This window comes from Danio rerio, chromosome 12, assembly GCF_049306965.1.
Source record: "Danio rerio strain Tuebingen ecotype United States chromosome 12, GRCz12tu, whole genome shotgun sequence".
NCBI classification, from domain to species: Eukaryota; Metazoa; Chordata; class Actinopteri; order Cypriniformes; family Danionidae; genus Danio; species Danio rerio.
In genome coordinates this window covers 20711716-20739224 of record NC_133187.1, presented here as the reverse complement: position 1 = coordinate 20739224, position 27509 = coordinate 20711716, and the positions used below count along the sequence as shown (strand labels likewise).

The 27509-nt window shown below is 39.5% G+C and overlaps 1 protein-coding gene across 5 annotated transcripts in view; it reads left to right on the top strand.

Moving 5' to 3' along the window:
* Positions 1-27507, top strand: part of gucy2cb (guanylate cyclase 2Cb) — a 37344-nt gene extending 9837 nt beyond the window's left edge. For all 5 annotated transcript variants that reach the window (XM_073918375.1, XM_073918373.1, XM_073918372.1 and 2 more), the window contains 21 exons: positions 297-402; positions 1137-1278; positions 1362-1444; positions 5812-5929; positions 6108-6180; positions 6313-6415; positions 6529-6591; positions 14396-14467; positions 14550-14654; positions 14748-14834; positions 16582-16714; positions 16832-16969; positions 17857-17945; positions 19640-19731; positions 19850-20005; positions 21854-22046; positions 22125-22299; positions 25325-25423; positions 25718-25812; positions 26771-26847; positions 26932-27507. In XM_073918375.1, the coding sequence (XP_073774476.1) occupies positions 297-402; positions 1137-1278; positions 1362-1444; positions 5812-5929; positions 6108-6180; positions 6313-6415; positions 6529-6591; positions 14396-14467; positions 14550-14654; positions 14748-14834; positions 16582-16714; positions 16832-16969; positions 17857-17945; positions 19640-19731; positions 19850-20005; positions 21854-22046; positions 22125-22299; positions 25325-25423; positions 25718-25812; positions 26771-26847; positions 26932-27130 (2398 nt within the window). In that variant the 3' untranslated portion in view covers positions 27131-27507. The remainder of the gene's footprint in view (positions 1-296; positions 403-1136; positions 1279-1361; positions 1445-5811; positions 5930-6107; positions 6181-6312; positions 6416-6528; positions 6592-14395; positions 14468-14549; positions 14655-14747; positions 14835-16581; positions 16715-16831; positions 16970-17856; positions 17946-19639; positions 19732-19849; positions 20006-21853; positions 22047-22124; positions 22300-25324; positions 25424-25717; positions 25813-26770; positions 26848-26931) is intronic.
* The last annotated feature ends 2 nt before the right edge of the window (positions 27508-27509 follow it).

Sequence of the window (27509 nt, the reverse complement as noted above, 5' to 3'; positions counted from 1 at the left end):
TCCATGTATATATATATATATATATATATATATATATATATATATATATATATATATATATATATATATATATATATATATATATATATATATGTGTGTGTGTGTGTGTGTGTGTGTGTGTGTGTATATATATATATATATATATATATATATATATATATATACATACATGGAATATTATATATTTATTTATTATGCATATCAGCTGACTATGTGTAAATATCCATGGATAACCAACTAATATAACTGTGGATATATAAAACTAAACTAATGACTCAACAAATTCTCTTTCACAGCGATATCTATTATAAAGGGCAATCTAACACTTTCATGAGGAATGTTTTGGTCCTCACAATGCCCAACACAAGAAAATACACCATTGACACTTCTGGAAACAATACGGTGGGCAAAGACTTGATTTCTGTTCTAACAGGTCCAAACTTGCTAAAAACTTGTTTCATTTTCAATGAACTAATACTTTTAGTGTGGATTCATTCACCTAATATGCATTTAGAATGTTGTCTTGATAACTGCTTTCTGCTCATTACAAAGTTCAGAAAAAATGCTTCCATAAAAATATGAAGATTTGTAATTAGGTTATTGTTGTATTGAATCAGCATGGTTCTACAGCACAATATAAATCATGGCTGCTGAAAATGAGGTGTTGCCATAACAGAACAAAATTAAATATATTCAGATAAAAAGCAGTCATTTTAAGTGGTGATTAAATTAATTATAATTTTTATTTTTTATTTTTACTGTATTTTTGATCAAACAAATGCAAGCTTGGTGAACATAAAAAAATCATACCAACTTTAACGTTGTGTGTATTTTTATCAAAATGAAATTGTCATATGTTTTATTGCTATTTCATTAGTTTTAACATGTATAGAAATCATTTTTTGCGAACCTATTTTATTTTTAAATTTTGTATATTAGTTGATATTATAAGATGCATTTGAAATCAAAAGTTATTTATATAGCAAAAAGAAAAGCATCAAAATCTGTTATTTATTTATTTTTTATTAATTATTTTTTAGTTTTGTTCTTTTATATTCAAATGCAAATATTTCTGTGTAATGGCTTTATGGCTTTAAGTATTAATCCTTATATTCTCAATGTTTTTTTTTCTTCAGATGAATGATTATATTGCAGCGTATCATGATGCTGTGCTGCTGTTTGGTCAGGTGATGAGGAATATCCAGAAAAGTGGCTCCTTAGATATTCAGGATATGGAGTCAGTCAGCATGAACTACTTCAGAAACGTCTCTTTCACAGGTGAAGCTATTCATTAGTCGCTTCAGGCATAATTTTCAACATGCTAGATGGTTTTGATCTAAAAATATGATCCAATACGACAGGTATTGCTGGAGAATATCAGCTGGATCAGCATGGGGACAGGGACTTGATGTTTTCTTTGATCTACACTAACAATAATAATCAGGTATCCTACAGATTTCACTCAAATCAGTGTACACTTGCTGCCACTTTATTAGGTACTAATGTTTTCATGATTACCGGTTTCAAGCTAAACTACGGTCAATATTCTGTTGGTTATTATTACTGTTTCAAATTTTTATTATGATTTCAAGAGTTCACACTTAGATATTGCTTGACAACTGTAAGCAGGTTTGGCATGCTGTCCCGGGAGAGAACCCTGAGCTCGGAGATAGTTGAGCCCAGGGCTCCCGCCAGTTCCATAGAGCATGTGAGGGGAGTACGAGATCAGGTGGTTCTCGAGAGCTACCCTTTTTTGTAAAGGAGAAAAGGAGGAGAAAGGCGGTGGATGGGGGGTTTCTTCGGAAAATGAAGTAATATCTAGCTAGGCTACTTATAGTGAGTTAGGATAGATCTGATTGGCTAACTGATGGGTGTAGATAGGTGGCCAGCTGCAGTCAATTATATCACGTGCTCCTCTCGAAAGTAGTTTAAAAACTTCACTTAAAACTGTAAACGATTATTGCAATTTTGAAAACTCATGAAAAATACTGTAACATTGCAATTAACTAATTGCAAAAGGATGCAATGTAATTGTCTTTTTATAATGACAGTTTATAAATATAAAGAATAGAAGTGTGTCCCTAGAATTTGTGATAACTTGCCCACTGGCCTCTGTGCATCATTACCTCTTATCCATCCTCATATCATCTAATTGGCTGTCATCTTTCCACCAATAATCTGTTGTGTGGTGTGTGGTCTGGTACAGAATATCTGCTGTTGCGTGGTCCAGGGGGGTATTCCAGAAAGCTGGGTTAACTTACCATCTGCTAAAACCTAAACTCTCGGTTGATTTACCCAAAACCTGCTTACCGCGAGTATGTTGGTTCCAAAACAGGTGACAAGAGTTAGTTAAATCAACCTCCTGAAGATAACCGCGGGTTAATGCGCGTGCACGGCACACACCTGAAGGCATTTTCAGTAGATCGCCGAATTCACGAGTCACCATAGAAAGTCACGGTGAGGAAAAAAAGGGCAACGCACTTTACAGAGGCAGAGCTAGAGGTTTTAAACACAGAGATTACACATCTGCTTCAACGAAGGAAAGAAATATAGAATAAGAAATAGATAAGAAAATAAAAAATAAATAATAAGAAAATTTTTTAGTTCATTAAATTACACATGCCACCCTCCATTTTATTGTAATGATAAATTAAACTACTCTTTAACATCCTTTTTGAGTATGTTGTGTAACCATTCATGCATTTATTTTTCTTGCCATTAATTTCTTAAGGCCAATATGTGTATTGACTAATAAGGCTTATAGAAATTGTAATCTTTCTGGAGCTAGAACTCTGTCCAACGTCATTAAACACAGAAACATTATCATAAAAGGTAATATTTAATTACTGGAGCTCTTTATTTAACACTCTAGAATATTCTTTCTGACATGCAGCTAATAGAAAGAGGCCTGTCTAACTGCTGTGTCCTATAATAAAGGCTTTTCAGTGGTTGAGTTTTTGACTTAAACCACACACTCTGTTACTGTTGTAATTGATTGTTGTCAGATAGCTTTAGGTTCTTTTTATTTTGCATGCAGATGAAGTTCCTTCTGCCTTAACTAACAAGCAGTGTAAGAATTTTCTGCACTTTTCCATATTTGAATATTACTCTTGGATCACAAAATCTTTTATCTACATATTTAAATTCTAAAGTAGCTGTATAAGGTCCATCTTCAAAGATAAAGTCACATGAGCATCACCTTAAGGTGAGAAATGTATATGAAAAATATGTTACACGTTGAAAGGTGCGTGTATAAAGCAGTTTACAAAATCATTCATTTTATTTCAGGAAATGAAGAAATCAACAGATCAAACTATTTGATTAAACATAGTTTTTTGACTAATTATATTTTTTTAGCACTCTTCCATCTGTTTTGTCTGCTTGGGTCACTGAGATTTCCTCTGGGTCAGGCTGCAGGTATGTGTCATCTTATAAGGCAGAAAAGGGTATCTTTTGTCCTCCAGCAAGTAACAATGTAGTGCCCAGTAATGATTCTATTTTATAATACAAATATAATAAAAATAAACATTGTGTTGAGCAACATTTGCTTTATAGTTTTTTTTACTATATTTGGGTTATACACTTGAATCATTACTTCCTGAAAATCAGCCATTTAGCCTCAACATAGTGATGAGGTGGGGTGTGTGATGAGCTGGTAAGTGGAAGCAGTAATGAGTTTAATAGTTAAAACACCAAAAGATTAAGGATAGAAAATTAAGTTGTACCTGCACACTTATACTTTGGACAAATTTTATATTATCAGTGTCCTTTAGTGACTGATGGAGATTTAAAATCGGCTGCAATTAATGCACACAATAGCATTTAGAAACCCTGAAAAAAATATTATATTAAAAAATGTAGGTGTGTGTGTGTGCGTGAATGTATATATAAGAACGACGTCCTACATCTTAAATTAAAGATATATTTTCCTACAAAAGACAAAGCTGCCACTTATAATATTATACAGAAAAATGTGAGGGTGCAGAAGGAGAGAAAAAACAAAAGATCTGTAAGTAAGATTCGAACTCGCTCCGTTGTTCTTTATCGACGCACTGTCCACTACGCTATTTCCGTGCTCTGTATCATCTGTGTAATGATACGCAGTAATGTATGACCAAGGAACTGTACGAAAGTGTAAAAAACAGTTCAGTGCCAGGCATACTGTATAGGTGGTCATACTGCCACATTGTACAGTTGCCTAAAATGCCCTGACGCGAATACAAAGAGCTGCACTAAATGTTTTTTATGGTAAGCGCAGACCCTGGGTTTGTCACATTTGATTTCAAAAAGGTTTGTTAAATACATTAACATTATGAATTTGGTTATGAAAAAAACTATGCACTTATAACCCTCTCACAACGAAAAAACTTGTATCTGTGTGTCCACATCCATAAATATTCTCATCAAAAGAGCACGCAATGCTCAGTAAACTCTCTGAAACAGACAAACTCTGAAACATAGCAACTTACTCTCTGAACATAACCTGCTCCGGAGCAGGTTATGTTCAGAGAGTAAGTTGCTATGGCTACTTAACATACCCAGAAGTTACCTCCGATTTTGGAACCAAAGTTGAGGTTATCCACCTACTTACTCTCAAACTTACCCGGGTATGTCACATAACCTGCTTTCTGGAACAGCCCCCAGGTGGATGCCGCGCACACTGCCCTATCCCCCACCAAATAAATTCAGTAAGGTGTGCACTATACTGTGTAAATGTAATTATTTTTTATTATTATTACACATAAATTAGGACATTTTATAAGGCTCTCAATTCATAAAGTGAACAATTTCTGAAATCAGAAAGAAACAGAGGCTAATGTTGTCCTTTTTTCCTCGATCGTGACATACAACTGAGAAAAACAAAAACAAATGAAAGACGTTGCGGTGGCTCAGCGGTTAGCCCTGTTGCGTCACAGCAAGAGTCAGTTGATGCTTCTGTGTGGATTTTGTATGTTCTGCCATGTTGGCTTGGGTTTCCTCCTGGTGCTCCGGTTTCCCCCACAATGCAAAGACACACGCTACAGGTGAATTAAATAAGTTCAATTGGCTGTAGTGTATGTATTTGAATGTGAGAGTGTTTTGGTGTTTCCTAGTGTTGGATTGCAGCTAGTAGGGCATCCGCTGCATAAAACATATGCTGGATAAGTTGGCAGTTCATTCTACTGTGGTGACCCCTGATAAATAGACTAAGCCGAAAAGAAAATAAATTAATGAAATTGGCCGCAGTGTATGTGTGTGAATGCAAGAGTGTTTATGCATGTTTTCTAGTACTTGGTTGGAAGGGCATCCTTTGCATAAAACATATGCTAGATAAGTTGGCGGTTCATTCTGCTGTGGCAACCCCTGATAAATAAAGGGACTAAGCCAAAGGAAAATTAATGAATGGAACCAAATAGAACCATTGGCACACTCTAAAGGACTGATAGTCCACTGCTTAAAACATTTGTTGGATAAGCTCTTTCAGTTGTGGCGACCCCAGATTTATAAAGGGACTAAGTCAAAAAGAAAATGAATGAATGAATGAATACTCACATATAAAAATAAGAAGAGAACATTTTGATTTTATGCTCACTTTAAATCTTTCTTTCCCACTCTAAAACGTGGTGTGAACTTCACTAGATTGTAAGGATCATGTATTTTAGTCTAAATGTTAATTAATCTAGTGTGTATATCTGATTTGCATAAATAAGCCAGTGAACAGGTGTATGGTACCTAATATAGTGGCCGATCAGTGTATATGTAGAAAATAACAATTTATAGCAAACTGTGGAACGATTACTGGACATTAAAACTTACTCTTCTGTTTTTTAGTACAACATTCTTTACCAGTTCAACACTTCCAACAACAAAACAGGACTAAAGGACAGCAGTCCCTCCTTTATTTGGCAGTCTCGTCTGCCTAACGACAGTCCATCCAAAGGTCTCTCAGGTAAAAAGCAATTAAAACGCGACTGGATTTTATAGGAAATGATTGTAAATTTCAAAAATGTGTATTAATACTGCTTTTACTTATAAACCATCAAACATTATGTAATGAATTTATTTTTTATATTTTTGTTTATTTAAAGGCAATATTTATTCATGTATGTATGTATTGATTTCTTTAGTCATTGAGATCATCGTCATAGTGTTGTGTACTGTTATCGGCATCATGGGTACACTTGCCTTCATCTTTTACTGGTTAGAGCTCTTCATTTTTTACACTTCTCATTTTGATTCATTATATTAAAGCACATTTCCTGTGCAGAGTTGGCATTAAATTGTATGTAGCAAAATATTCACCATTGTTCATCATCATGACATGTTTCAAAGGCAAAACAGGTATTACCATCACATGCAGAAACGATGGTCTCACATTTCGTCACAGCTCATTACGCCTTTAGAGTTAAATGAGTGGAACATGATCTCTCTGAAGGTAATGTACCAGTCTCACTGTCTATAATGCCTTTATAATGTATTTTAGAGTGTCACTATTGTTTATTACTTTTAATGCATAATTTTTAAATAATTCAAATGTGTTGTTGATAGATTGAGGAAGATTCTACGGAAAACAGTACTTACATTCTACGCCGTGCACGTTATGATAAAAAGGTACTGTACATCATTGTGATTTTTTTGCACATTTTGAAAGTGTATACTTAATTTGGGTGGTCCTCTTTAGACATTCTATTAACTTAAAAAGTACTTACATAGTAACTTTTGCTGTTAACATTTTAAATTTGTCAACTAACTGTATTGGTAGACTACAGGAGACCGTGACAGTACTAGGTTAGGCTTAGTAGATTAAGCTGGTATGTACTTGCAAAACTGCTTTGTCAGATGAGGGACTTCAAAATTATGTAAATAAGTTGCAAGGGTTCATTTCGACAAGGAGGTTCAACCAAGATTTAAGATTGAAGTTGAACTCTAAGTTGACTTACTATGAGATGGGAAACTGGAGTTCCCCTTCGGGGGGAACTCCAGCACTATAAGTGGATTGATGTACTAATCCACGTATGGTAGGATTCGGTTCAGAAGCCGCTCGTCTGAAAGAGTATTGAACGGGCCAATTAAGAATGAATTGGCAGCGCAAGCCTGTGCAGGTGTGCTGCATAGCCAATTAACTGAGCATATAAGCACACCTGGCGCCAGCAGACGCTATCCTTTTCGCTTCAGAGACTTTTCTGATCGAGTTCATGAGGGTTCCTCCTGCTCATCTACAGCCACTTCGAGCGAACGAGTGTCTCCCGGTCCAGAGCGAGTCCACGCAGCGCCAGAAGGTCGAGCTGGGTTTCTCCCTTGCCTGGCGTCCCTTTGGGTCCGGTCCTCCAAGAGCGGTGCGTATTGCTGCAAAGCATCCTAAAAGAGCAACACAGTCGTGCAGCACGTCCTTTTCAGGATGGCGCTCCGACTGTGCGTTTCTGGTTGCGGGGGTTTCCTGGCTCCGTATGATAGGCACGATCACTGCATTACATGTTTGGGGGTCCAGCATGTTAATGTGGTGCTCGGGGGCGATTCATGTCGTCACTGCGATGCCATGACCGTTGCGCAGTTGAGATCGTGGTTAGCTTTCGTAAGAGAGCGAGCCATCCCAGTCGCCTCCTGCTCTGCAGCGGGCGCTCGGGCAGATCTGAGGGCTCCAGCAAGAGATAATCCGCCGCCTAAGGGATCGCGGACCTCTCGCTCCTCCAATCGCTCCATCCAAGCTTCGGGTACTGGGAGTGATCCGTCTAATCAGATGGTTGCTCTCACGCTTGCTGACACCGGAGATCAGATGTCCTCAGCGGCATCGGAGGGTGGGCTTTCATTGTCCGACGATGATCCGGACCCGCTCGCCCCCTCTGGGCAAGCGAGCGCCGTCAAAACGGATCCTGAAGCGGACATGTTGGCCGTGCTTTCTCGGGCTGCTTCGGCCGTCGGGTTGGAGATGGTTCATCCGCCAGCCCCGCGGCCGGACCGACTAGATGGGTGTTACGTAGAGGATCAAAAGGCGAAGCCTTCGAAGCCTCTTGTCCCCTTCTTCCCGGAAGTGCACAGTAGGCTCACGCAGTCCTGGAGGGCACCTTTCTCTGCCCGCGCTGCGTCCGCCTCCGCCCTCACCACCCTGGATGGTGGAGCTGCCAGGGGGTATGAGGCGATCCCGCAGGTGGAGCGCGCCATTGCGGTCAATCTTTGTCCGCGTGACGCCCCCGCTTTGCACGGTCCGCCCCGTCTCCTGTCCAAAGCCTGTAGGTTATCTGCCTCCCTCGGAGCTAGAGCTTACAAGGCTGCGGGCCAGGCAGCTTCCGCCTTGCACGCGATGGCCACCTACCAGCGCTACCAAGCGCAGGCGCTGGCCGAGCTGCACGAGGGTGGGTCTAACCCAGGCTTGTTACACGAGCTGCGCACGGCGACCGACTATGCTCTCCGGACCACTAAGTCCGCCGCGTGCGCACTGGGGAAGACGATGTCCACACTTGTGGTCCAGGAACGCAACCTCTGGCTAACCCTGGCAGATATGCGCAATGTTGACAAAGTTCGCTTTCTTGACTCGCCCATATCCCAGGCTGGCCTGTTCGGCGACACCGTCGGTGAATTCACCCAGGAGTTCAAGGCGGTGAAGGAGCAGTTGGATGCGATGGGCAATGTCATTTATCGGCGGGGCCGTAAGCCCGCTCCATCCCCGGCCGAGCCATCCACCTCCGCTGCTCCTCGCCGAGGGTGCCCGCCAACGGCCGATGCCCCGCCCCCGCCTCCGCCTCCGGCGAAGTGGGCGCGTCGAGCATGCCGAAAGCCGGTAGCCCCTCCTGCCCAGGGCGCTGCTAAGTCCGGTAAACGGACAGCGAAGCGTCCCTGAGACAGGCCATCCGGAGAAGAGGAGACTTGCTCTTTCCCCGCTGGAGGGCGGGGCCCATATTCCAACGGTACTTTTCAGTGCCACCAAAGTTTCGATCAAAGAGCATTTTTTCCCTTCCCCGCATGTGACAGCTCAAGCCCTGCCAGTCTGGGACGCGCTGCCTCTCAGCTCGCAGGGTTTCAGCACACCCGCTCTGCGCTGCCCCTCCACGGGTAAGTCAACGATTGCTGCGATGACGTCATTAGCGAGGGCTCTGCCTGCCTGGTTAGCGCAGGCCAGCCCCTCGCGGTGGCTCATACCCACGATCAGACTCGGCTACGAACTACAGTTCTCCAAACGGCCTCTCAGGTTCACGGGCGTGTGTTTCACCAGGGTCAATCCCCTGTCCGCCCCTGTCTTGCGAGAGGAGATTGCTGCCCTCCTGGCGAAGGGTGCAATCGAGCCGGTACCTCCAGCCGAGATGGAGAGCGGGTTTTACAGCCCGTACTTCATCGTACCCAAAAAGAGCGGTGGGTCACGGCCAATCCTAGATCTGCGCGTTTTGAATCGCTGCCTTCACAAGCTGTCGTTCAGAATGCTTACGCAGAGGCGCATCCTCCGATGCGTTCGTCCTAAGGATTGGTTTGCAGCCATAGACCTGAAGGACGCGTATTTTCATGTATCCATTCATCCACGCCACCGTCAGTTTCTGCGGTTTGCGTTCAAAGGTCATGCATGGCAGTACAAGGTCCTCCCCTTCGGGCTCTCTCTGTCTCCGCGGGTCTTCACCAAACTCGCGGAGGGTGCCCTACCGCCCCTGCGGCCTGCGGGCATCCGCGTACTCAATTATCTCGACGACTGGCTGATTTTAGCCCACTCTCGGGAGCAATTGACTGCGCACAGAGACGAGGTGCTTTGGCATCTCCGCCTATTGGGGTTGCAGGTCAACTGGGAAAAGAGCAAACTCGCCCCGGTGCAGAGGATCTCTTTTCTCGGGATGGAGCTGGACTGTCTGAGGGTGCTCGACAGCAAATTCGTGGTCCCACTGAAATATTTTCAGAGGCTCCTGGGGCTTATGGCTTCCGCTGCGGCTGTCACGCCGCTCGGATTGCTCCATATGAGACCACTTTAGCACTGGCTTCAAGATCGAGTTCCGAGACGCGCATGGCATGCGGGCACACACCGAGTCTCTGTTACTGCGCTGTGTCGCCGCACCCTCAGCCCCTGGAACGACCCCTCGTTCCTGCAGGCCGGTGTGCCTCTGGGACAGGCTTCCAGTCATGTTGTTTCAACAGATGCTTCCAGCACAGGCTGGGGAGCCGTGTGTCGCGGGTATGCAGCTGCGGGCCTGTGGGTAGGTGCCCAGCTGCATTGGCATATCAATCGCCTAGAGCTGTTGGCAGTGTTCCTTGCTCTCCGCCGTTTTTCTCCGGTGCTGGAGCAGGAACACGTGCTGGTCAGGACAGACAGTACGGCGGCGGCGGCGTATATCAACCGCATGGGGGGTATGCGCTCTCGCCGCATGTCTCAGCTCGCCCGCCGTCTGCTCCTCTGGAGTAACCCGCGGCTGAAGTCGCTGCGCGCCATTCACATCCCAGGTATGCTCAACCATGCAGCCGATGTGCTCTCACGGCAGCAGATTCACTCTGGAGAATGGAGACTCCACCCCGAGTCTGTCCAGCTGATATGGGCGTGATTCGGGGAGGCCCAGATCGATCTATTTGCTTCCCCCGAGAACGCTCATTGCCAGTTGTTTTACTCCCTGACCGAGGGCTCTCTCGGCATGGATGCACTGGCCCACAGCTGGCCTCGGGGCATACGCAAGTATGCGTTTCCCCCAGTGAGCCTGATCGCGCAGTTAATGTGCAAGGTCAGGGAGGACGAGGAACAGGTTCTGTTAGTTGCGCCCCTCTGGCCCAACCGGACCTGGATATCAGAGCTCTCCCTCCTTGCGACGGCCCTCCCATGGCAGATCCCTTTGAGAGAGGACCTACTTTCTCAGGGACAAGGCACTCAGGCTAGAGCCCCCTCCACGAGGCGCGCCTACGCCCTGAAGTGGAGTCTATTCACTGAATGGTGCGTCTCTCGCAGAGAAGACCCCCGATCTTGCCAGATCAGTGTTGTGCTCTCTTTCCTTCAAGAGAAGCTGGACAGCAGGCTGTCGCCCTCCACTCTCAAGGTTTACGTTGCCGCCATCTCCGCTCACCATGACGCGGTGGCTGGCGGCACCGTGGGAAAGCATAACCTCATCATCCGGTTCCTCAGAGGCGCTAGGCGAATTAATCCAACTCGCCCCCCTCTCACGCCCTCTTGGGATCTCGCCCTCGTTCTCACGAGCCTGCGATTTGATCCCTTCGAGCCACTCAATACAGTATCTTTAAGATTTCTGTCCCTGAAGACAGCTCTGCTGGTCGCGTTGGCCTCCATTAAGAGGGTCGGGGACCTGGAGGCATTTTCGGTCGGTGACTCGTGCCTGGAATTCGGGCCGGATTTTTCTCACGTTATCCTGAGACCCCGCCCGGGTTATGTGCCCAAAGTTCCTACCACTCCCTTTAGAGATCAGGTAGTAACCCTGCAAGCGCTGCCCCCGGAGGAGGCAGACCCAGCCCTGTCCTTACTTTGTCCAGTTCGCGCCCTGCGCATTTATGTGGACCGTACTCAGAACTTTAGATCTTCTGAGCAGCTCTTTGTCTGTTATGGCGGACGGCAGCAGGGATGTGGCGTGTCTAAACAACGTTTATCCCACTGGATTGTGGAGGCCATTTCATGTGCTTATTTGAGCAGAGGTCAGCCACGCCCCCCCGGGAGTGCGTGCGCACTCCACTCGGAGCGTTGCATCCTCTTGGGCGTGTGCGCGCGGCGCTTCTTTAACAGACATTTGTAGAGCTGCGGGCTGGGCGACACCCAACACATTTGCAAGGTTTTATAATCTGCGAGTGGAGCCGGTTTCCTCAAGGGTGTTAGGGACCTTTGGTGATTGAGGAAACAACTCGGTAGGTGTTGTAACACGCTTGCGGTGCCTTTTTTCCCTAACACGGAGAGATGTGCACCCTCCTGTCTGTCAGTAAAGTTCCCCATTCGGTGAGCCCTGCAGATTCCTCCGAGGCCCCCAGCATTGACTCAGCGGAGGAGTCACTTGCTGGCCCATTACGTTGTAGGTCTGCCCGCTGGTCAGCCCGCGTTTTGGGTATAGGTGCCTGCTATGGCCGATCCCCGCTGGTGATCCCCATATGCTTTTCCGCCACAGTTAAGTTACCCCCCCTGGGTGGACCCGTGCTTTCCCTATCCGCTAACCACCTTCTTATGCGCACTCCCCCTTCTCAGGGTTAGTCCATATGTAATTCCATTTGTTTCCCCTATTGGGTGCAGATGGTCTCCGCAGCGTCCTCCCTACTGGGATGGCACGCTTCCCAACGTACTTTCGTATATTCCTAGAATTATCTAGACGCTAGCGACTCCCAAAAAAATATACCTATTCCGTAAAGCTTCTTTTGAAGTGGGATAAGTTAGGGCCAAGGGCACGTTGGAGGACCGCGCCTCTCATGATCTGGGTGCGTCACGCTTGCCTGACTGCCCTCTTATGATGGGTGTTGGTAAGGTGCGGTCATTATGGCGCTTTCAATGGGCTCCCATACGTGGATTAGTACATCAATCCACTTATAGTGCTAGAGTTCCCCCCGAAGGGGAACGTTCGAGGTTACTAAAGTAACCCTTCGTTCCCCGAGGAGGGGAACGGAAGCACTATACTCCGTCGCCATAATGACTGTCCCTTAGCTGTTAAAAGTCTCTTCAGCTTAAAAAGGATAGCGTCTGCTGGCGCCAGGTGTGCTTATATGCTCAGTTAATTGGCTTATGCAGCACACCTGCGCAGGCTTACGCTGCCAATTCATTCTTAATTGGCCCGTTCAATACTCTTTCAGACGAGCGGCTTCTGAACCGAATCCTCCCACACGTGGATTAGTACATCAATCCACTTATAGTGCTTCCGTTCCCCTCCTCGGGGAACGAAGGGTTACTTTAGTAACCTCGAACGTTACTTTAAATTTGCACTTAGTAACTGACACTCCGAATAGTCTGGTTTTGATTTGCATAGTTTTTATTAACTGTACAGATGGTTGTACAACAAGGGGTGGGATCTAAGTGCAAACAATAGCATGAAAATAATCTAGAGAGTAAACGATGCAACAGGCGAAACTAGTGTGTGATTGCAGGGCATGATAGGATTGTAGTCCAGTTCAGTGGCAGATGTGACGTGTGGAGTGCCCTCTAGTGTGTCTGGTGTGCACTCTATTTGGTGGTGGTGACATTACCACACTGACTGATAATTTAACTTGAAGATTCAATTAGTTAAATTGTTCTCTGATATCTACATATCAGGTATGTGATGGCTTAGGTTAGTTAAAAAATTCTCCAGTTCTCCAATTATTTTTTATGCTCATTTATTCTCCCCATAAAAACCCTCACAGAATCATAACACACGTCATCGACGATGCGATTACTTAATTTAATCAGTAAGAGAGCTCTTGCTCAATACAAAGGAGATTGCTTGAGTTAAATTGTTTGTATTATTTTGACTTGGGATGCAATGACACAGTATTGTTGTAATCTCAAAATCCTGCATGTGCAACATATCAGTCTGTGTTATGGCTGGTGATCTGATGATGCGGCTACTTTTCACATCTGGATGATGTATAATTTGACCTTAAGTACATGCAGTACATGCTTAAGTACATAAATCTTAAGGGCATTCCCTGTGTCCATTGCAGCGCTCTATTGTGTCCTGATTGGCCTGTTTTTATGGAGTTTATTGGGTTTTATTATTTATGTCAAGGTGTACCCAGATTTTCTTTTCCAGGGCACCTTTAAGCAAAATTCAATTAGTTTAGACGCCCCCAGGAAATGTCAATTTCTATTAATTTTGTTATAAAGAAATATTATATTGATTTATGAATTCTTTTAATATTTGTTCTTGAAAGCTGGTAAAATCCTTTGCAAAAACATTTTTGTAGAGTGAATGAATGAATGAAGTATTAAAATAGATTGTACTTTAAAAAAGAGAGGATACAAAGAAACTTTGGGTTTACAGAAAATCTGTATCTATAATCTATAAGTTACCTCCCTTTTAGAAACACAAGTTTGGTATACATCTCTTTCTGAAACAGAAAACCCAGAGCTTTTTTCATTTCAGAGTTAACATACTCAGTTTTCAATTTAAGAGATAGTTTAACCAAAACTAAACCAAAGCATTTACTTGTTTCAAACCTTAATAAGTTTTAATCACAAAAGAAGATATTTTGAAAAATGTTGGAATCCTGTCACCATCGACTTCCATACTATACTGTTTTTCCCACTATAGTCTACAAAGTCACAGGTTTCCAAATTTTTTCAAAATATTAGATTTTGTGTCTAAAAGACGAAAGAGAAGATAAATGTTTTGAACCACATGAGGGTGAGTAAACAATGAGAAGATTTTCATTTGTGGGTGAACAATCCCTTCACATCCTTTCTAAACCTGGCCATGGTATTGAGCAGACAACTAATCAAAAGAATATAAAAAGAGGAGAGGACTGTCAAAATAAAATGTTCTACTGTTTTCTATAGATTGTTATCCTAAAGGAGTTCAGGCTCACAGATGGAAGCTTCACTGAAAAACAGAGGATAGAGCTCAACACGGTAACAGCATCTCATTCTTGTCACAGAATAAGAAAAAACTGATCTTTTTGCAAAAATTATTATAATACCATTTTCATTTCAGCTCTTGAAAATTGATTATTGCAATCTGACCAAATTTTATGGGACAGTCAAATTTGACAATGAGTATTTTGGTGTGTTTGAATATGGAGAGAGAGGATCTCTTAGAGTGAGTATTAAAATGAACGTCATACAAACTTTCAGTTCTTTAAAAACATCTTCAATTCTCATATGACTGTATTATGGATATTTCCTCTTGTAGTATGTGCTTGATGATAAGATTTCATACCCCGAAGAGACCTTCATGGACTGGCAGTTTAAGATCTCTGTCATGTATGACATTGCAAAGGTAATGGGAAGATGCAGTATTAGCATTTAGATGGATAGCTTAGATTTTATAAATAAAGGATTTAAAATTGATGTTTAATTAGTATTTTGTGGTTGCAATACTTTCCTTTAATAAAGTCTTTTTAAAGGTCATCAAATGATTCTTGTTCTAAATATGCCGGAAATGTATTCATCGTTATTATTCGTCATTAGGAGGAAGCTACAATAATACAAGCCAAACACTACACAGTACACCCCCTTTTAAAAAGCAATATTTGTATCTATTTCTCTGTGAATATAGCTAATAATCTTTGGTATATTTAAACAAAATAGTTAATTAAATAGTTTATTATATAAATTGAAATTAATTTATTATATTAATTTAATTTAAAAAAGAGTTTAACCTCCTACCATCATTAGAAATCGAAAGATAATACATTTAAATTCAAATTTTGGACTGGTAGTGCGGTGGTGCAGTGGGTAGCGCTGTCGCCTCACAGCAAGTAGGTCACTGGTTCAAGTTGGCATTTCTGTGTGGAGTTTGCATGTTCTCTCCTGCTCCAGTTTCCCCTACAAGTCCAAGCACATGCACTATAGGTGAATCGGGTAAGTTAAATTGGTCATAGTGTATGTGTGTAAATGAGAGTGTAAATTTTCCTAGTGATGGGTTGCAACTGGAAGGGCATCCGCTGCGTAAAAAATATGCTGGATAAGTTGGTGGTTAATTCTGTCATGGCTACCCCTGATTAATAAAAGGACAAAGCCAAAAAAGAAAATAAATGAATGAATTAATAATTTTTGGGCTGTGATCTTCAGTTTCTTTGTTAGATTAGTTGCAGTTTTCACTTGGTTTTGACTAATGTAAAGAATATGACTAATGTAAAGTATTTATAATCAGGGGTCGCCACAGCAGAATTAACTGTGCTAAATCACAGCAGAATTAACCAGAATTAAATTTTTTTACACAGCGGATGCCCTTCCAGCCGCCACCCATCTCTGGGAAACATCCGTACACTCATACATTCACACTCATACACTATGGACAACTTAGCCTACCCAATTCACCTGTACCGCATGTCCTTGGACTGTAGGGGAAACCGGAGCACCTGGAGAAAACCCACGCAAACGCAGGAGAACATGCAAACTCCACACAGAAATGCCCACTGACCCAGCCAAGGCTCGAACCCATAACCTTCTTGCTGTAAGGCGACAGCACTACCTACTGTGCCACTGCGTCGCCTACGCACAAATATATTATTGTAAATCATCCTGTAGAAAATGTTCATTTAAAGGTTCTTTTTTATTAGGCTTTTTTGTTGCATCAAGGCAACATTAGAATAATATTCAAGTAAACCATAGAAAAATCCTATTTATATTTTTAATACTAACCAAATAATAAAGTTCTAAAATTTATTTTAACAACAATTATTAAGTTTTAATTTTAAAAACAAAACAACAAAGTTACATTCTACCATAAAAAAATGTTATTTAAAAAAATGGCAAAAACATTCTGTCTTTAGGCCAACATTAAAGCAACATTCTATAATCCAAAATGTTTTTTAATTATTAAAGAAAATGTTCTTGGCAAACCAAAAACAACGCTTAAAATAAATGTTTTAGGAACCAAAAACTAACATTAATAGAACATTCTGGCTAGGATGATGCTTGAACCCCTTTTTGTATTTGACCTATATGTATCTATTATAAATAATAATATAAACGCACTATACTTGCACAATTTCCTGTATGAACTCTTTTCTGTGCTTCAGGGCATGTCTTATCTCCACACAAGCAATATTGCCGTTCATGGACGCCTTAAATCCACTAACTGCGTGGTTGACAACCGTATGGTGGTGAAGATTGCAGACTTTGGCTTCAACACAATTGTCAGTCCCAGTGAAGGTGAAAGGGCGGTTTATCATTATCCTGACAAAGAATCCCTGCACTGATATATAAACCATTAGTTATTTAACCATTAACCATTTGCTTGAGGTAATTTCCCTGTTCGTGTTGATTCAGATTTATGGACGGCCCCTGAACACTTGAGGAAGCCGGGGATCTCTCAGAAAGGAGATGTGTACAGTTTTGCCATTATATCACAGGAGATTATGATGAGGAAGTGCACCTTTTACACAAACACCTGCTCTGATCGTGCTGGTGAGAGGATTTATAGACAGCCACCCTGCTGAGAACAAAATCACTTCCACTACAAGTACCATTACAAAGCATCAAATTTTAAACAACAAACTGTGTACATTGTAGTGTGTTTTGAGACATTCTATTAGAATTCATTGATTTTAACATGCCACCAATAATAGGAGGCTTAAAAACTTACTTTAAAGACCAAACAGACTCAATGGAATTTGAATGAAAACCAATACAATTTTCATAATAATCATTAAATCCACCACAATCATTTTTTCAGCAGGACAGAGACAACTACTAGTAACTTCCTATCATTCATTCATTCATTTTCTTTTTGGCCACAGTGGAATGAACCGCCAATTTATCTAGTATGTTTTATGCTACAGTCGCCTTCCAGCTGCAACCCATCACTGGGAAACATCCATACACACTCATTCACACACATACACTACGGACAGTTTAGCTTACCCAATTCACAACACCACGTATTTGCTCTTGTGGGAGAAACCAGATCACCTGGAGGAAACCCAAGCGAACACGGGGAGAACATGGCTGTGAGGCGGTTGTGCTACCCACTGCGCCACCGTGCTGCGCAACTTCCTATCATATATTCATGTATTTATTTATGCTGCATGCAATGTTTACATTTACAATAGTAGTTCTATTATCTGAAATCTAAAATAAATTATGTAAAATAAGAGATGCAGTCATTTGTTTTCTCACATGAGCTTGATATATCCAGTCCTAATTTAGTTAATTCAGCCCTTTTTAGTATATTGAAAATAGTGACCAGGACATTCATAAAAATGAATTCACCAGTTGTGTTTCACTAACCAAATTTTGATTTGTTTTCATTTTTAGGTTAACAGACTTTTAATAAATTCTCTTTTCTTCACCAGAGAAACTGGCTAGAGTGCAATACCCTAGTACAACCTCCTTCTTCAGGCCTGATCTAAACTTTGAGAGCACCAGTGAAAGCGAAGAAGAGGTATGTTTGTGTGTATTTATGCATGTGTTCGACTTGTATGCAAATTGTTACTTGTGCTAAAAGCAGCCAGACGGTTATGGATCGCTGGAAAAATGTGTTTTTATATTTGTTTGTTTTAACAACATGGGGAGGAAGGGTGTCAGGGTGGAGTAGTGGGTAGCATGATTTCCTTACAGCAAGAAGGTCGCTGGTTCGAGTCCCAGCTAGGAAGCCAGTTGGCATTTCTGTGTGGAGTTTGTATGTTCTCCTCGTGTTTGCGTGGGTTTTCTCCGGGTGCTCTGATTTCCTGTACAGTCCAAAGACGTGTTACGGGTGAATTGAATAAGCTAAATTGGCCGTAGTGTATATGTGTGAAAGAGTGTGGATGGGAGTTTCCCAATGTTGTGTTGTGGCTGAAAGGGCTTGATAAGTTGGTAAATTATTCCACTGTGGCCACCCCAGAATAATAAAGGGACTAAGCCGAAAAGAAAATGAATGAATGATCATGAGGAGGAACCTCTAAACGCTCAACAACTCTGACTGGGAGAGCTGTGATATAAAAGTAATGCTATTGGCCCGATTGAAAATTGGCAGTGACTACTTTATATCCAACCCTCTCTTCTTTTTTCACTTGAAATTATATGTAACTTAATTAATAAAAGCTGCTCATTTGAAAGCATTTCAGCCAACCTTTTACTGATGTTAACAGATATATGATCTTACAAATGTAACTGTAAATCTATGAAGCCAGATCAGTCTCAATATTAATACATTTACAAATTAAAATGCATAAATGCAGAGCACAATTCACATTTACAAAATCCCAATTTGTAAATTCAAATCACAATTCTTAAAAACAACACACAATTTGTGAAGTCACAAGTACAAATCATAAATATCTTCGCCAAATGGATTGGATTTGTGTATATAATGAATTGTATTTTGAATTTATGAATTGGATTCCAGTTCTCCCCGTGTTTGCGTGGGTTTCCTTCGGGATTCAGGTTTCCCCCACAAGTCCAAAGACATGCAGTATAGGTGAATTGGGTAAGCTAAATTGTCTGTAACGTATGTGTGAATAAGAGTGTATGGATGTTTCCCAGTGATGGGTTGCAGCTGGAAGGGCATCCGCTGCATAAAACATGAGGGGTGGCTGCTTTATTTTTGTTACTGTGTTTATTGCATAAAATAGTTTGTTAAATGTTTGTCTTCATCCCTTCAAGTGGGAAGTTTTAACATTTATACATTCTGATAACTGCTAGTCAACTGTAGGTGCAAAGTTATTTATTAATTTTTAGCAGATTACCATGGGAACCATCTATATAAAGTTATACAGCACAAAAGCAAAATGTAGTACTTAAAGGGGCAGTTCATTAAAAACAGGAAAATTACTCACTATTTACTCACCCTCAAGTGGTTCCAAACTTGTGTGCAGTTATTTCTTCTGTTGAACACAAAAGCAGTTATTTTGTAACCATATATAACTAATATTACATATAACTAATATGGAAGTCGACAGTTTCAGATTTTCAGCTTTCTTCAAAATATCTTCTTAATGTTCAAGTGAAGAAAGAAAGTCATTCAGGTTTGTAACAAGTAAAGAGTGAGTAAATGATGACACACCTTTTGGGTGAACTATGTCGTTAATACAAATTTGGTCAGCAATGATGCATCTGATTTGACTTGATTCTGTACTTGTTGCCATGTTTCTTCAGGTGTGCATGCTGATCAGAAATTGTTGGGATGAGGACCCAGACAGAAGACCAGACTTCAAGAAGATAGAAATCGCTCTTTGGAAGATTGTCAGGTCACTCTTTACATATTTAGCTTAAAGATTTGCAATACAGTGGTGATAGACAATGAACAGAAAATAAAAAGGCCTGTAATCTGTCTTATAAATGATTCTTTTCTTTGGTTTTGAATAGTCGGGACAACCAGGAGCATGAGAGCTACATGGAGAATCTGATCCGCCGGCTGCAGATGTATTCCCGTAATCTGGAGCGGCTGGTCGAGGAACGCACAGCTCTGTACAAGGCTGAGAGAGACCGAGCCGACTGCCTAAACTTCATGCTTCTGCCTGGGTCTGAACACAACACACAAAACACAGCACAGTCAGAATTACAGATTTAACATATATCAGTACACTGTAAAAAAAATTCCACACAATCCCTTTATTTTGTCCCAAAACAGATTGATTAAGTTAACTTGATCATTTATAATAATTTATGTGGACTGAACATAAAACAATTATGTTGTCCCAAAAAAAACCTGAAGAATTGTGTTGTTTTCGCTCATTTTCTATAAGCAGTTTGAACAAGCTGCAAAGTCCTTTTTTGAGAGTAACACGCTGGTTTCTGGCTAGTATTTGTGTTTTTCCTATTTATTCTACTGTACATTCTCATTTTACATTCAATTTCCGTGGTGTAATTGAAAGGTAATCTCTAAAACACTGTGGGTCAAAATTGAAAAATGAGCCAAACCACTTTTGGGATTGATAAACAAATGTCAGGATTTACTGAAGATACTTTTTCTTTTTTTTAAATCCACAGCACCCACTTGTTTATTCATTTATTCAGTTTCTTTTCGGCTAAGTTCCTTTATTAATCCGGTGTCGCCACAGCAGAATGAACCACCAACTTATCCAGCACATTTTTATGCAGCGAATGCCCTTCCAGCCACAACCCATCTCTGGGAAACATCCACACACACTCATATACTATGGACAATTTAGCCTGCCCAATTCACCTGTACCGCATTTCTTTGGCTATGGGGGAAACTGGAGCACCCGGAGGAAACCCATGCGAATGCAGGGAGAACATGCAAACTCCACACAGAAATGCCAACTGACCCAGCCAAGGCTCGAACCAGATACCTTCTTGCTGTGAGGCTACTACTTGCTGCATCGCCACCTACATGTTTATTTCTAACAAAATAACAAATATTACTTTGACATTTCTTTAAACAAACTGATTATCTCTACTTGTACAAACACAAACTTTTTAAAAACAAAACATCTTGTCATGCTGTAATTTTTTTGATCAGTAAATATCATTTTCCATAAACTGCAATAATAAATTGACATCCTACGGATTTTCATTGTTATTGTTTCAAAAAGTGAATGCGAAATCTACTGAAAGATCACAATAACAGTGGACAGATAATAATCTTCTATCCTAAACATGTCCTACAAATGAATGAGATAAACATAATCTGCCTTAATGCCTGAATCCAAAGATTCCTGCCAATGGAATCACTTGGAACAAGTCACATGCTATAAAGATTGTTAATCAGTGTGTTTACAGTTGCCCAAAACACAGAGACAAACACAAAATGTATTTTTTTTTAACTAAAATGACAAGTAAAACAGAAAATAGATGTTTTGGGCAAATAGTAAACACAGTAAAGATAAGAATTACACGTAATTATTTCAGGATGATTGAAGCCGAATGTAAAATTTAGGAGGCAGTTAGTATAATAGCTATAATGGATGTCTTTACGCTTATATTTGTTTCTAAACATGCATAAGAACCTTATTTTGAGAGATTACTTGATATGATTCATGGTATTGTACAAAACATTTAAGTTTTTGTTTTTGAAAAAGAAATTAGGAGTTTTTGGAGATGCAAAATGTACCCACAATTCTAGAATCAACGAACAATTTGACACTAACTAATCTTAATATGTTACAATTTTCTGACAATCTTAAAACACACCATACGTTACCAAGTCCACCATTTGTACACATTTGATTTAACAGAAATGTTTCTTTGAAAGTAATTGTAAAAATCTGAAAAATGATGTATGCTCTAAGTTTACTTTCATTTAGACAAAAGTACAGAGAGTATTAATATTATTAATTGCTACTATCAAGTAATCAATCAGATAATTATTATTACATTTATTAAGATATTATTATGATTGTGCTGCAGGCCTGTTGTTCGTTCTCTGAAAGAAACGGGTAAAGTGGAGCCTGAGCTCTTTGATGAGGTCACCATCTACTTCAGTGACATTGTGGGCTTCACCACACTGTGCCACTTCAGCACACCCATGGAGGTGGTGGACATGCTCAACGACATCTACAAAAACTTTGACAGTATCCTTGACAATCATGACGTCTATAAGGTATTTTGCACCAACGATCAGCAGCTGTCAATTTGTTTTCCAGTCACTCCAGGTGACACATCTGTGTGTTCATTTCAGGTAGAGACGATTGGGGATGCGTACATGGTGGTGTCTGGTCTTCCTCGACGCAATGGGAACAGGCATGCTAAGGATATTTGCCTTATGGCACTGGACATCTTGGCCTTTATGGGCACAATACAGTTGAGCCATCTTCCTGGCATCCCTGTGTGGATCCGTATCGGTGTGCATTCAGGTAACATTTATTTTTTTGTACTACACTCAAAATTAGCAAAGGGTATTTCATAAAGGCACAGCTGCAAAAAAAAGCATGTTTAAAATAGGGACAGAGAGGAGGGTTGTCAAAAACTGCATCCACTTTAAACATCTTTTTTTCTCCATTCTGCTGCTTAGTTTTGACAGATCATCTTGATCATGTCTGCATGGCTAATGTGTTTGCCTGATTGGATAATTAAAGTGCAAATTACATAAGAGAACAAAGTTTTTTGATTTTTGTACAGCAGGGAAAATAAGCATTGAACAAGTCATTTTTCTCAGAAAACATGTTTCTAAAAGTGCCATTGACTTGAAATTTTCCCCAGATGTTGGTAAAACCCAAAGATAACCATAAATGCAAAACAATTTGTTTACAAATTAAGTTATGCATAATAAAAGGGAAAAAAGTATTGAACACATGAAGAAAGTGAGCTGTAGAAAGGCAGTAAAAGCCCAGACAGCAGCTGAAATCTCTCAGTAGTTATTCAGCAACCCTTCCTCACTGTAAATTAATATTAACTGCATCAGTCCAACATCTACATTACCAGGATTATAAAGATGAAAGGGTGAACATTTCAGCAAGATGATCCAAAACACAGCCAAGGAAACTCTCAAATGGTTTCAGAGAAAGCAAATCAAGCTGTAGCATGGCCCAGCCAATCACCTGACCTAAATCTAATAGAAAATACAAAATAAAGATCAGATTTGGTAGACGAAACCCACAGAACCATCAAGATCATTACACTCTGTCGAAGTCTCTGAAAAACCCACACCTGAGCAATTCATGCGACTTCATTCTCCATCTGAAAGGCTTCTTTAAGCTGCCATCACCAAAAAAGCCTTTAATATAAAGTATTAAATACATTTCAGTAGTGTAGTACTTTCTCATTGTATCATTTCATTGTTATTACATGTAAATCACTTTTCAGATTTTTTTTAATGTTTGTATTGTTTTTTTTTTTCCAAAATCTGGTTGAATTTCATGTCAACAGCTCCTTTAGAAATATTATTCCCAGGATAAAACATGAGATGTTCAGTACTTATTTTCCCCACTGTAAGAGATTTTTGTTCCATTAAAACATCTCGCATGTTTCAATGCATAAAATATCCTCCTCGTTATCAACAAAGCCTTCGTTTAATTAAGTTGTAATTTTTATTAGAAACAACCACAACAAACATATACACTTCTAACAAGATAAAGTAAAATGCACGTTTATAATTTACATTTTAGATATCATATGCAAAACAACTTTGCAACTAAAAGAATATAACTACGACGTCAATATATCAGAGACTACATATATTATATAGCCTACAAATCAAGTTTACTAGTTAAATCTTTATTTCTTTAACGGTTATGCTTGTATTTTTTACTATGAATACATTAATGAGAACTGTACACAACAATACACAAATGAAAATACACGTAAAATCTTTAAAACAAAGAGTAGAATTATTTTTCTATGAATATATGAAAAATTTCAAATAAAATCAAAAGATAATTCCACAGATATTCTTTTAGGTTCAAAATATATGAACACATCTTTTGAGGTCAAATTACAATTAATTTTTTCTTGGACAAACAAAGATAAGTCTTCCTAAAACTAAAAGAGTACTTAATAAATCAAAGAGGTATTCTATAATTTAATGTCTCTGAATTATCTAAACAAAATGTAATAGTAAAATGAGAAAAAAGTAGCGGCATGTGATGTTAAAATGGTAGATCGAGTCCACCTCCAAATAATAAGCTCCACTTACTGTTATTCAACTGACCTGACAGCAATTGCATTGAATATATAGTTTCATTATTTTATGATGCTTTGTCTGTGAATGAAGCTTTGATTTGGATAATGTTGTCAAAACACTAATCACAATACAGCACTGTGCAAAAGCAAGGGAGTGTTGATGCTGTAAGAAAAATGTTAAAACATATGTGAAGCATCTATGTTATATTTATATAAAAAATAGGAAACACTGGTGTCATTACACATTAACCAAGCACTTACTGTAGTGATCACAATTATTTATGCATAATCACATGCAACTAAACATAACTCTCATCCCAACTATACATGTAGAGAATTCATTTCACTCGGTATTTAAACAAATTGTTAAACTGTAACAAAGACACCGTAATCAAAAAATCTGTCATGACTAGGGCCAGGCGAAATCTGCTGACTTTTTTTGCTATTTCTGCACAGAATTGTGTTAAAAATCTGTGGATGTATGCGGAATGATTTTGGGAGTATCATAACTAAAACCTTAATATATGAACTAAAAAGTAATACCTTTTTAACTTGTATTTAATGTTTGCAATGCAAAACCAATTAGATCCACTTTATTTGGTCAACAAAGTAAGTTTGTCGTATAAAATATCTACTGAACGACACAACATTTTACTTTACAAACTGTATTGTAATTAAATCATATGAATATTTTAATTTTAGGCAATACAATTACTGAAATCAATCTAAAAACTGAATAATTGTAAATGTACATACATTTACACAAGTAAATAAACAGAATCAATGATGGGCTAAAAATCTGCTGAATTCTGCGTGTACAGATTCCATGTGCGCCATTGAAAGGCTCATTTACATGGTGTTTTTAGAGTAAAAAAATTCATTTACCAATTTTTGTTGGCTTAAAACAGTAACTATTAAAAAAGGCTTGAAGTTTTTACCTAATTGCGTGTTCAGACTATGCCATTTAGTGTTTGTTTATGAAGTTTAACACATCTGCACATGTGAACAGTGTTTTTGGCAATGTTGTCTTTAGGTAAAACTTTAAAATAACATGAAAGTATATAATATTACTATAATATAGTCTTGCTGAGTGTACTTTTTTTTGAAAGCAATTCGAAATACGGGTTTGAAAAATATTTTAAATAATATATATATATATATATATATATATATATTCATCTTCTCCAGTAAATATTAATACTACATGTTATTATTAATGTTATGTTATATATTAATATTATTAATATTGCATGTGTGCAGGACCCTGTGCTGCTGGTGTTGTGGGAATTAAGATGCCGCGATACTGCCTGTTTGGAGACACCGTCAATACAGCATCTCGTATGGAGTCCACAGGTCTACGTGAGTAAATACGTTATTACTGTGTAATTGTTTTTTTACAATGGTCTCAAAATAAAAATATTAAGCTGCTCAACCATTTTAATCATTAAAGTACCAAATCAGTATATTATAATAATTGTGTGTTACCAAAGACTGAAGTGCAGTAAAATAATGCAGAAAATTCAGTTACTAATATTGAGAAAATGATCAAATAAAAATGACTGTCAGTAGATACTGTTAATCCATTGACTAGCTTACTTAACTAGGCATCAGTCTGTTTATTTTTTTTATTCTTCATTATTCTCCTCATTGCAGCGCTACGAATTCATGTGAGTCAGTCGACGATCAACATTCTCCAGCGCACAGACTGCAAGTTTGAGTATGAAGAAAGAGGAGAAACTTTCCTAAAGGTCTGTGATTGACTATCATTATTTTAATATTATCTTTATTAACCTGAAATTTTATTCAACTGAATTTTGTTAAAATCAGAATCAAAGTTGTGTGGCTTGTAATTCTTTACTTTATGATCTCCTCTAGAAACTCTTACATAAATGGCAGTTTCTCTGCAGCACACATATTATGTCTAAAACTCTCTTGGAAAGCACATTTCCCCAGTTATTTTGCCATCTGCTCTTGCTCCTGGTCAAATGTTGTAAAATAGTCAATATTTACTTCTCACAGTCTGATGCTCTTCAAACGTATACTCCTGCACACTTTCTAAAATCCTCATCTTCTATGATTTAGCCACGTATTAATTTGCACAGTACAGTGTCGAGGGCTTTTAGCTATACAGCCCCTTATTTTACCATTGCACCTGCTGCAACCATGGAACAGCAGCAAAGCTTCTTGATTATTATGCCACAATAAGAGTATAGTCATTAGACGCAACAACCTAGAAAATAGCAACTATTATTTTTCAGTGTTTTAGTGCACAATGTAACTAAAGAAAAGTCAAGCTTAATATGGCAAAATATTAAAAATCATTTAGTGACATTTTTGAGCTAGATGCTAATGGTCTAATCCAATTCAATGACCCTGCTAGACTAAGCTAAAAGTGCTCCTGCCAGACTTGGAGTTCATCTGAATGGATTCAAAAATGGTACAACTCAACTGTTCAGCTCTATGAAAGTTGTTAAATAAGCCTATTTCCAAAATAGTGGAGTTTTCCTTTAAAGATTACTTGTAAGTTAATCTTAATTATCATGAAAGGCACCTAAAAATAAAGTTATTATTAAGCTTTAGTAATTCTGATGTTATATTTATTGTTTAATTTTGCTTTTGTCTTTGTATATATTATTGTATTCAGCTTTCTTTGAATTAATAAAACACTTTTTGTTAAAATAACCACAGTTCTCATATATACTATAGGGCAAAGGAAAAGAGATGACATACTGGCTTACCGGAGTAACAGGGGAAAATTATAACCTGCCAACACCTCCAACAGCGTGAGTTTTCCAATTTCTTGTCATTCTTATTATTCCTCATAACTAGTCTATAAAATGTTTTCTACAACCTGAACTCTCTGACAGGGAAAACTTCCAGAATCTGCAGCAAGACCTGTCTGAAATGATTAAGACGTGTCTGCAGAAGCGTCCGTCTGGCCTGTGGAGGAGGAAGACTCTGTCAGCACGTCACAGGAAGCTCATGGTCGGAGTGGAAATGGAGACCACAGATCAGCCAGAGTACCTTCATCTGGCCACTGGTGACTTTCTCAGCACATACCTGTAAAACAGACCTGAACAACACACTGACACATCTGCGTTTGGATTTCAATTCAAATCCCAGCTGCATGTAAATACTGTATAAATGGATTAATAGTTTTAAAAGGCATTTCTACTAATGTCTTTAGATAGCCACCTTTATTAGTTTCATCAAGTCTTATCTAGAACTTCAGTTTGATATTTATTTTGACTAGTTGTGCTTTTTAAACTGAACAGGCAAACCAGTAAGCTAAGCTTTAATTACAGATGCATTACCATTCAATTATATGAAACTGTGGACAACAACTGCAGTGTATCTGCTGCTAGTATACTCTATGACTGTCCGTGTAGCATAAGTGTGTAACAGTATGTTTCCAATGAAATAATAAATGCTTCACACATGAACA